The 11,495-nt window shown below is 32.4% G+C and overlaps 1 protein-coding gene across 1 annotated transcript in view; it reads right to left on the bottom strand.

The window, feature by feature from the left end:
- The window catches only part of LOC144853656 (DIS3-like exonuclease 1), a 25,579-nt gene extending 14,658 nt beyond the window's left edge, over positions 1-10,921 (bottom strand). The window contains exons 1-7 of the mRNA XM_078711406.1: positions 10,765-10,921; positions 10,187-10,342; positions 9,717-9,847; positions 9,034-9,185; positions 8,087-8,313; positions 7,452-7,584; positions 6,841-6,986 (exon numbers count right to left, since the gene is read on the bottom strand). Coding sequence (XP_078567532.1) covers positions 6,841-6,986; positions 7,452-7,584; positions 8,087-8,313; positions 9,034-9,185; positions 9,717-9,847; positions 10,187-10,331 — 934 coding nt within the window. The 5' untranslated portion in view covers positions 10,332-10,342; positions 10,765-10,921. The remainder of the gene's footprint in view (positions 1-6,840; positions 6,987-7,451; positions 7,585-8,086; positions 8,314-9,033; positions 9,186-9,716; positions 9,848-10,186; positions 10,343-10,764) is intronic.
- Between the last annotated feature and the right edge of the window lie 574 nt (positions 10,922-11,495).

Raw genomic sequence — 11,495 nt, forward strand, 5'->3', positions numbered from 1 at the left:
CTGCATTTGAATATTAATGCCTTACCTATTATAGTTAGTCTAATTACAACTTTAATAACCGTTCCGGTCTTTGGATAGTCTAAATTAGGGAAAATTAACCCCAAAAAATATAAATTGTTGAAGTGGAAAAAATGTTGACAATTAATATTAACAAACTAGTTTTTTTTATGATTTGTGGATATATATAACTATCAAATACTTGGCAGAGCCAATTTAGGAATGTGAATTTAAAAAAGTGTTTTTTTTCTTTTGATTAATCTGTTCTTATCTTTATTGGTTTTAAGTAATTTTCAGAATGTTTTGGCTTTAAGGTGTGACTATGCCTCTTTAAATGCCAGACTGTTAAAATTACATTTGAACTACTTTTTTTATATCTTTAAAACAACTTCAAAATGTGGATATAATCAGTGTAACAATAGTGGTAGTTATAATGCTTCTGAGGTTGGCCTGTAGACTACAACAAACACGTTACAATTATAGCCAACAGGCATAGATTATACATGTTTAAATAGCCTGAGCATGTTGAACAAATACTGTTAAAGGTGAAGGCAATATAGACAATGATAATCAAGTTCAAAGAAATAAATAAAACAAAACACCAATTGTGAGTATTATTAAAACTAGGGCACACAGATTAAAATCGGTATGACTTAAAACAAAGTAGAAATGTTGTGGTTCTTTTTTTCTCTTTTTTTTTTCCTTGGGTGAAAATAATGAGTGGTTTTTATCTATACTGCGGTGACTGACCTTACTGGTACACACTTAAAACATTGTTTGGTTTTTATATCATTTACAGAAACTGTTTGCAATTAAAACCACTTAGTTTAGGGAGGAGTGTGAAGTTTAGTGGTTTATGAATTTTTTAACAAACGTTGGTTTACACCCTAAGTACACAATGGAGTGTCAGGCTTGTTAATCAAACCAGCATGTGAGTGATATAATGCTTTGTAACCATGTGCACTCTAGACATGAATTATTTCGCCTGTGATATATAGACACTTTTATAGTAAGTACTTGAAAATATTTATTTCAATGTCTGTGTTAAAATAATGTAAGGGAAATCTAAGGATTTCTGAGGTGTGAAAGTACAGAATGTACTCCTAAAAATTGATTTAATTTGACTGATGTTTAAAACACTTATCTTTGACAATTAACAAACAATTTAAAATAAAATTCAGAGATAGATTTTTTTTAAAGGGCTTGAATATTTATAAGGTAGTAGTGATACAGGTAATAATCATTTTTAAATAAATTCCAGTACAGAATGACAATGCATATTTTTTAAAATTTTAAATTTCAAGAAACTGTGTTTTACCAAATCATCTGAAAAACAATATATTGGCACACCTTTTCATGGAAAAATATGATATAGGCCTAACTACTACAGTACTATATTGTGTTGAAATGATCACACAGACAGTATACCATTGTTAAATAATGTATCAATGTTTAAATTACATATTATTAAGTGTATCTCCTAACGTTTAATAACCATTTAATCTTTTTTTTCTAAATAACACTTGAAAATGAAATGACTCAATATTTTATCAATGCATTATTTAAACAATGTGTTAATTATTAACTTGATACAGTGGTAATGTTCTTAGTCACATAGGTTATCAGGGTTTTCCTTATTAGAAGTGAAACAAGGGGCTTAGGAACTTATCAGGGAACATGAATTCAACTCAAGTCTAATCCGGTCTCAGCATTTAAACACAAAACCAGTTTCTATAAATTCACAATATTTTTGTGTGATTGATATTATGAACTATGTAAATATAAAAATCCAATTCAGCTTTCATAAGTTGGAGAAAATTATTTACATTAACTTTAAAAGCTGAATTTAATTTAATTTTTTACATAATCGCAAAACATTATGAATTTTTCCTAACTTCATACATTACTGTACAATCCCGATAGGAGGTAGATCCACCTACTGTATAACAACTTATAGTAAATCTCATTTGTAATTTTGTAATCAATTGTTTTGTAATAGTTTATGCTGTACTGTATAAAGCTCTGTCTACACTATCAAACTAGTTTGACAAAAAAGGTGTGATGTGCCCAAATATGGTAGTGATATGCCCAAATATGGTAGTGATATGACATCATCATATTGGCACATCACACTTTTTTTGTCACATAAGGTTTGTAGAGTAGACATAGCTTTACTTTAAAGTTAATCGTCAAAGTTATAGGCAGCTTAAAAATCAGAAAGTTTTGCGACATCGATCATATTAATCTCGAAAGTACAAGAAAACAATAACAAAATAAGCTTAACAGTTAAGTAAAGAAAGCGAGACAAATCACCTTCATGTTTTTATAATCAGCTAGATTTTATAACCTGTCAGTTGGACTTATTCCGATTCATTGATGCACGACAACAATTGTTGTCATTCTATTTCGGTTGATTTTGACGGAAGCAACGTACTGAGACGGGAGAATCCGTCTTTTATCACAACAACTTGAGACAGATTCCGTTGCAAAGCCAATTATGAAATTTTGCACGGTCCATCGAACGGAAATCAATGCTCCGAAAGGTACATACTTACAATAGGACTTGATTAAGCACGCTTAAGTTGATCAATTTAGTTTGTTCATATTCCTTGTAAGATTTTGACTTAAGGAGTGGTAAGAGTTCGGAAACGGTGTATTGACTTTGGGTCGCAATGTTTTGGAAATATGCCCTCGAGCAACGAAAGATACAAAAGAGCTAATTAGTTCATACCTTGTTGCATAAGTTGTATACAGCTTACCTTAGTTTAACCTGTCATAACTAATTTAAGGGTTATAAGGTGAATCTATCTTATTTGTCTTGGTGGACTGCTGGTGTCAAGATGAGTGAGTGAAACTGCTGCAAAATATATTAGGGTAAAAATATCATTTCTAAATTAAGCATATTTTTCATTTAGTACTTTTTTTCTTTTAATTAACCAATCACTTTGTTAATTATTATTTATTTATATATTTTTTTTATATATGTTATTTATTTATTTCTACAGTCCAAATTTAATATTAGATTGTTTTAGTTCTTTTAAGGCCAATCTTATATTTATATTTAAAAATTTAATTCCAGGGCGTATCAATTTGATGCATACATCAAGAACAGCGTACCATTCAATTCTTACCGTTGTTTATCCAATATTTATCTTTGTATATTGTGTTTTATCAAGGACAGGGCTATTAATGATCAGTTTCTTCACTCATTGAGGATAGTATTAAATATGCTATCTGATTAGACAAAAATATACTATCAAAGCCCCAGTGCTTAATTTGTATGGACAAAAGCAAAGATTGAGTTTTGCCCTCTTTAACTTTTACACTTATTTAGAGATACAGTAAAATAGTTTGTGTTAATAAAGTTTATTTTTATTTTTTCCAGACTGACAGAAACTGAAGACATTTAAAATGGGTAACAAACAGTCTTTGGAATATCAACAAACAGGTTTAGGATATGCAGATCTGACAACCAAAGAGGGGAAAGAAGAACTAAATGTCGCTTCTAGAGCTCAACTTAGAAACACCGTTAAAAAGCTGGTAGTGGAACTCAAAGTGCGGCATGGAGTAATCGCATTACTAAGTAACCAACATGTAACTGATCACGAGTTAGAAGCAAAAGATTGCTTCGGCAATCAAGTGCGAATAGTGAATGAGGCAATAAATATGATCAAAGAACTCCAGCATAGACTGGTGGAAGCTGAAGACCATAATAGACAACTGACGTCAGAGATTGACAGAATACGAAATGGTATAAAGAAAGCATCTGGTTTGGGCAAAGACTACCAAAAATGCATAAATGGATTAGAGGCTCAGCTACGAGAAGCAAAAAAAGAAATATTTAACTTGAAAGATTCAAATAAACAATTAAAAAATGAACGGGAGAAAGGAAACCAACGTTCTGGAGACACTCAGAAATACCATTCCAGTATAACGAAGAAACGTTGCAAAGATTGTGAATACTTGCTTCTAGAAATGGAACTTCTAAAGTTAAACGAGTTATTACAACCGAACGACGACTCGTCAACTTTGAAACGTCAGTTGGATAACGTGACGAAAGAAAACCAACACAATAAAACGTTAGAAAGACAACTGTCTCGTCAGTTGAAAGATACGTGTACGGAGCTGGAAAGCACACGCCATCAATTACGAGAACTTGATGAACACTTTACAGAAATGGAGAAACAGAGGGGAGTTTTAAAAAAGCAGTTAAAAGATGAAAGAGAAGAGATGCGAAAGCAAATCCAACAGCTTCAATGTGATTTAAAACGAGTCGAGGAAGAGCGACTGAACATCAAACACAAAATGAACAACATCTCGGAGAAAGTAAAGCAACAGGAAGACGATTATAACAATTTAGTCGTTAAAATGGTTGAGGATCACAAGTCGCATATCACAGAACAAATGCAGCAGTGTAACAAGATACAGAATCTTGAGGAACAGATATCAGAAAGCAACTCAGCACGCAGATGTGTTGTTTGTCTGGAAAGACTGAAATGTGTCGCGTACATGCCATGTAAACATCTCGCAACTTGTGAACAATGTGATCATAGGCTGTCGCAGAGAGTCTGTCCTATCGATAGAACTCATATTGAGGAGTCGGTTAAAATATTCAACTCATGAATATTTAGAGAATTTAGAACTCTACAACATTTATCAACTTCCTAAAGAATAAATTCTATAGAAAATAACTGTATACATCATTAAGAAGTTTAAATTCAGTGAGTCTGTATCAATGAAGTCCAAACGGGATCTTACCCTACATGGATATAGCTCTGTCTACACTATCAAACTTGATGTGACAAAAAAATGTGATGTGCCCATATATGGACACGATGATGTCATATCACTACCATATTTGAGCACAACTAGTTTGATAGTATAGACAGATCAGCTTTACACTGCATGGATAAGATGCATTTGTTTTATAGCTAGGCTTCATGTGCAATTTGATAGAAATTCTAATTTTAAATCCCTTGTTTTTTTGTTTGTTTAACATTTAACTAACATTATTACAAAAAGGTTAGTGAAAAGTGTAGAAATCTGCATTCAACTTTTAAAGTTTGTTTGGTTTTTTTCATTAAAACAATTTACTAATAAGATCTATAGAAAGTCCACAAAATAATGAATTATGAAGTTAAATTGGAAATTAGAATAAAAACTAAATAATGTGCCAATATCTATTTCTTGCCTGAATGTTTTTTTTAAAGTGTTTGACTCAATTCTCCTGTTTTGAATTTCATACTCCACAAACTAGTTTGACTAAAAAGTGTGATGTGCCCAAATATGGTAGAGATATGATGTCATAATGTCCATATATGGGCACATCACATGAAGCTTAATAGTGTAGACGGAGCTTAAAGAAGTACTCAGATGAAAAGCTAGAATGATTCTAAACCAAACTTTCCACAAATAAATATGAAAAGTTGACTTTGAAACTCAATCATATGAGAAAGTATGAATTATGAATCAGGATTAATTGTGAATGTGAACATGGATTAGTAAAATTTAATTTGATTTAATTATAAAATGTATATTTCTTATATTTTTAACTTTGTTAAATAGATATGATGCAATAAAAGAAAACCTCGTGAATATATGTGTAATTTGTTTTGTTACAAATATTTTTTTACACTGTGTGTAATATAGAAATACGTAATGTAAAAATGCAAATTATGGGAAGATATGTCTGATACTTTCCTAATTTTATTACCCATAATGCATTTATGATTAAGGATATACTTTTAATTGCAATCTTTCAGACGGAAGTTATAAATAAAAATGTAAGCAACTTTATAAATAGAGTTGATTATTAGACATAACAATCATTGTTACAAATTGAAAGTATGTACAGCATTGTACTTAGATATCAACGCGAGTCTAGACAAGAAAACAGTACTTCAAAGTACAAAGGTTAAAGTTCATAAACAATTATCTCAATTGGTTGCTTTGCATTACAAACATATACCAGTCATTTCTCATGCTTTATGCATGTTTCTCACTACAAATTTCATTACATGAAAATATGCGATGTTCTTATGCATTGATAAAAAAATATATGGCACTAGCATATTTTAAAGAATGGGTATGCCAAACGCTCCAAGGGTGGCGAGTGTGCCGGGAACTCCAACCATATTGACACACAATTTCTACTTTTAGTTATTTTAGCAGTAGAGCCTATAAATAATAAATGTATTCATTATCGGGATCAAGAGAAATTTCACCTTTAGCAGAAGGCAAAGAAAATGACATTAATAGGAAACTCCCACAATTGTATTTTTGCAGTTTCTGTTATGCCCAATCAATAGACTAACAAATAGAGGGTGCTACAGCATTTTCAAAAACACCAACTAATAGAGGGTGCTATTTAACATTTATACATACATCATCCCAGCAAAGTTAATAAACACCAACCAATAGAGGGTGCTATTTAACATTTTATACATACATCATCATTAATTAAGAGTGAGGCCGTACTGTAAATATGAGACTATGAATTATGAAATATTTACTTTGAAATAATTATGGTAAAGATGTGCCCAAATATGGTAAAGATATAATGTCACCATGTCCATATATGGAAACATCCAGAAGATGGTCAATGAATTTTTACCAAACTTCAAGTAAATTATAACTTTTATGGCAGCCCCTGTATTGGCCCATGCCTTTCCTCTGGTCAAGGTGGGCACTGGACGAGAAAAGCCCTTGATCAATGTTAGGACAAATCAAGGTGCTTTAAACTGTCCTGGCTTTGTTTGTATCAAACCTGTTAGTAGCGGTAATAATCGTTGTTGGTTTCGATTGAATAAAAAATAAAATAAAAATTAATGAATAATTGCATACCTTGAGTAAGAGATGATATTCGTCCCTTCCATTGGGATTTAGGGAGCAACTTGACTACGACACGATCTCCGTGAATTGCCCGATTACGATCCGTCATACCAGATATCAATATATCAGAATCAAGTTTAAGCTTCTTTTGACCAAACCTTTAATGAAATCAATTAAATAAAAATATCATTATATAATTTTATTTTTATTGAAATAAAAAAAAATAAAATAAATAAAAATAAAATTAATTAATTAATATCAAGGAAAAAAAATTATATAATTTACAAGATGACAGTTGCACACACATTTATGTTGAGAGACCATAAATAATTAGAATTCTATAAAGCGTGTATATCCTAAACTGAATTTCTTTTTCACATGGACAGTAGTGGTGAAAAAGGTGACCTAACCATAAAGTGTCATTTTCATTTCATTTTATTGAATATCAAAATCGCACCCAAAGGCTGAATTACATGATACTTACAATTATAAAATTTAAAACAGGCACAAAACAGTATATAACAAAGCGCACATAGAAATCACAATGGTTTAATAAAGCCTTGTTCGCACTGGATTTGAAATCCTAAATCCTTATTCTAAGCAATCCTTAACAGCATACTCACCCTCGTATAAATGCTTCTTTTTGCGCATGATGTTTATTGACGTTCAAAACTCCTTCATAATATTGTTCTGAAGATTTAACATGCATCTGTAATACCTCTTGAGGCAAGTGGTTATCATACTGCTTTTTACCACCTATCAACAACAACAAAAAACTAGGTTAAAAAGTCTTGTAGCGTAAATTTTGAAAAAGAACTAATTCACTTTTTTTACTTCACAGATGTCAGCAGAAAGTGGTGTTACAAATGTGATCTCACATTTAAAATTGTTCCCAAGTCTCTAGTTATAGTCTTCTTTATGTTGTTAGTTGGATCCACCAATCAGTTTTTCTATATTTGTCTGTATTATAAACTACTGTGGATGATGATTCCAGCAAATGTATTATACATATGACACTCCAAGTGTGCCAAAATATTTATATTTTTACAAATATTAAGTGAATCGGCATCTGGAACCTAGACTAATTTAAAACTGGTGAAGGTGGGCACTGGACAAGAGAAGCCCTTGATCAATGTTAGGACCAATCAATGTGCTTTAAACAGTCCTGGCTTTGTTTGTATCAAACCTGTTAGTGGCGGTACTAATTGCTGTTGGTTTCGATTGAATAATCATCTAAAAATAAAAATAACTGACAAACCTTTTTCCTTGGATAACAACAAAGATGCCGATAAAGATTCAAACATGTCCGTGGCTTCTGCACAATTTGGCCAAAACAATGATAAGTATTGTTGTAGAGACATCACATGAACACCAGCAGTTTTATTAGCAAGGTCAAAGGTTAATTCTTCGCTTTCCGTTAGTACAACAACAGCTTTTTTACACTCTAAATGTTGATAATACCATTCTGCAGCCTTGTACACTAGTCTATAATAATAATAATAATTCAATTTTATAATTTTTTAATACATAATTATGTAATAACAAAAAAATGAGAATTTAAAAAAAAAATGAGAATTAAAAAAAAAAGTAGAACGCACTTATGCTGGAGAAACTTGAATAAACACAGAGGGCTTTAAGGCTAGTTTCAACAGAAAAAAAAAAGTATAAAATGTTATGTATAATAATATTATCAGTGTCGTAACGCAGAGGCCTGAGGTACCTGGTTGAAGGAATTGAAAAAGACCACATTAAGCTCTGTCTACACAATCAAACTTTGTGTGATAAACAAATGTGATGTGCTCATATGGACATGATGATGTCATATCACTACCTTATTTGGGCATATCACTACCATATTATTAAAGGCACATCACACTTTTTGAAACTAGTTTGATAGTGTAGACAGAGCGATAGAGCTTTTTGTAATTGTAAAATATTTATTGCCATCCATATAAAAAATATAAAAAATGACAGATCAAACAATTTGCACAACAGTAATACAAGAAAAATAAGTTACAAAATATGGAATAGCAGAGGATAACCCTTTAAGCTCGAAAGCTAATTCCGTTGCTTTATGGCATCTGTATACCCCCAGGATGGGCTTATATTGCATCAGTACATTCTGCACAGTGGCACTCTCACTACTGTACATACTCACTCTATATAAACGTAGATTAGAACTGAAGTATGTTACTATATGCTTACTTTGTTTGCCAGTCATTTACATTATCTTTTGATTCTCGTTCAAAGAATGTTTCATGAAAGAATTCATTAGCAAAGAAGATGCAGCCATTTCTGGGATCTGCAACCTTTTGAGTGAGACGTTTAATAGTTGCTCTGCCTCCTGGAGTTAACACCTGAGAAATAAAGGATATATAGACATGATGATGTCATATCACTACTATATTTGGACATATCACTATCATATTTGGGTACATCACACTTTTTTTGTCAAACTAGTTTGACAGTGTAGACAAAGCAATGTTCTGAGAAAGAAAGGATGAAGATAAGAATATACATGAGACAGCTCATTCATAGGTTGGTTCCACTCAGTTTTTGACAAATCATAGCAGCTGATGGAACATTGATTAAATTTGTAAAGTATCATAGAATTCAGATAAAATTTTGTTAATTATTTTACCAGGATAAAATCAATACAATACAATATATAAAAAAAAACAGAGATAAAAGAGAAAAAAGGCTGGGCAGGGGCAGCTTAAGCAAAATTCCTTTGCTGTTCAATGTTAACTCAAATGAGTCCCCTGATGTGACCTACCATCTAGGTTTTTTGATGCACCCCTGCGTCAACAATAATTTGGAAAATGACGCACCTCTCGCAAGGGTCGTATAGCGGGTCATACAAGTGACAAGGTGCATTAATATCTTACATAGTTGACAGCAGTTTGTGTAAATACAATTCCAGTGAACTGTGCAAGTTCCAGTACTTCCATGAAGTCTTTACAGACCCCACCATCTGGAAACAAGTAGTGTGTGACATCTGAAGGCAAACTTGAAATACCTGAAATCATATGCAACAACATCTTAAGCTCTGTCTACACTATCAAACTAGTTTGACAAAAAAATGTGATGTGCCGACATGATGTCATATCACTACCATATTTAAGCATATCACTACCATATTTGGGCACATCACACTTTTTTTGTCAAACTAGTTCGATAGTGTAGACAGAGCTTGAAAAACCATAAACTATACTTTGAGATTTAGAATAGCAACACACAGATACAAACTATTGTCTGAAGTGGCATATTCAGAATTGGCCCAGTTGATATTATTAATTATCCTTCATATTTGACCAATACCAAAGACAAATGCATTGATAACAATAGAATACTGTACCTGTTTTACATGAATCTAAGGTGCAAATTTCAGCGCTACATGTAATGCACTTTCTCAGATAGTGTTCACGTACAACTCGCAATATTTTGCCAGACTTTGTCTTAATGTGGTGATACCTATCTCTCTTATACAGTGCTTGCTCCATTTCACCATTTCCTGATTATTCAAACAAAAATGGGCTTAAAATAATTAAATAAAATCTAGGTTAGGCTTACTGTATAGGCCTAGGCCTAGGCCTATATAAATATAGGCCTAAATCATAGGTCATAAAGACATAGGCCCCCAGACAATGAATTAAATTTAATGAATGCGAGTTCAAACAAAAGATTAGCATCCTTCATGGTCCATGGATTGTAGGCCTAACCTAGGCCTAACTAACTAGACCTAGCCTAGTAGTAAGCTACGCCTAGTAGTCCACGGGCCTAGATAGGCCTAGGCTAAGCCTAGCTAATCCTAGCCTAAGTCTGGAAACAAGTAGGCCTAGCCTAGCCTGGGCTTCTACGGGTCCGGGTACCGAGCAAGCTAGCCTAGGTAGGCTAGGCCTAGATAAAACCACTTTGTGTTATAGCAATACCTACCTTATTCCACCCACCCAATTCATTTCCTTGCTGATTGGTGAATACGGTGCAAAATTTCAATAATAAGCCTAATTTTGTACATTAAAAGTAGAGAGATACTGAGTGTGGGGTATCGATCACAACAAACAACAGACGTGAACTTTCATCCAATCCATAATTCTGAAACCAGCATCTTGGAAATGATTGCCAGAATCATCAGTGTTCGCCAGGAGAGCAAAATACACGAATTATTGTCTTAAAAAATAATATATAGTTTATAGTATAGTTATATAAATAATATAGTTTTCACATACAGACGGAAATATATATTTTAGAATTACCTAAGCATTTTTCATAATGTTTTTCATTATTACTTCGATTGCCTATACTAAAATGTATTCACTATTTTAATAGCTTAGGGGCTCTGGCTAGATATTTTGTCCGCCCTATCATCAGTAAGGATGCCTCATGAGGGAATCACATTTTATATACATAAATATAACTGGCAATACCATGATTTCTGTGAAAATAAATTGTTAGCTTGTAATAAATAGTGTAACTATACTATAAATAATGAAATAAAATTGCAGGCCTTTAAGGCTCATCATTCGTCCTGACCGATCTTCAACATGAAATGGATTTCATTTAATGTCACAATCGATTCCTTTTTCTTAAAATTAACGCGAGGTGGTAAACGCGAATTATAGATCTAAATTAAATAAATTTCAATTTAAATAGCATCGCGCGAATCG

Source organism: Antedon bifida, chromosome 10, assembly GCF_963402885.1.
Source record: "Antedon bifida chromosome 10, ecAntBifi1.1, whole genome shotgun sequence".
Classification (NCBI taxonomy): Eukaryota; Metazoa; Echinodermata; class Crinoidea; order Comatulida; family Antedonidae; genus Antedon; species Antedon bifida.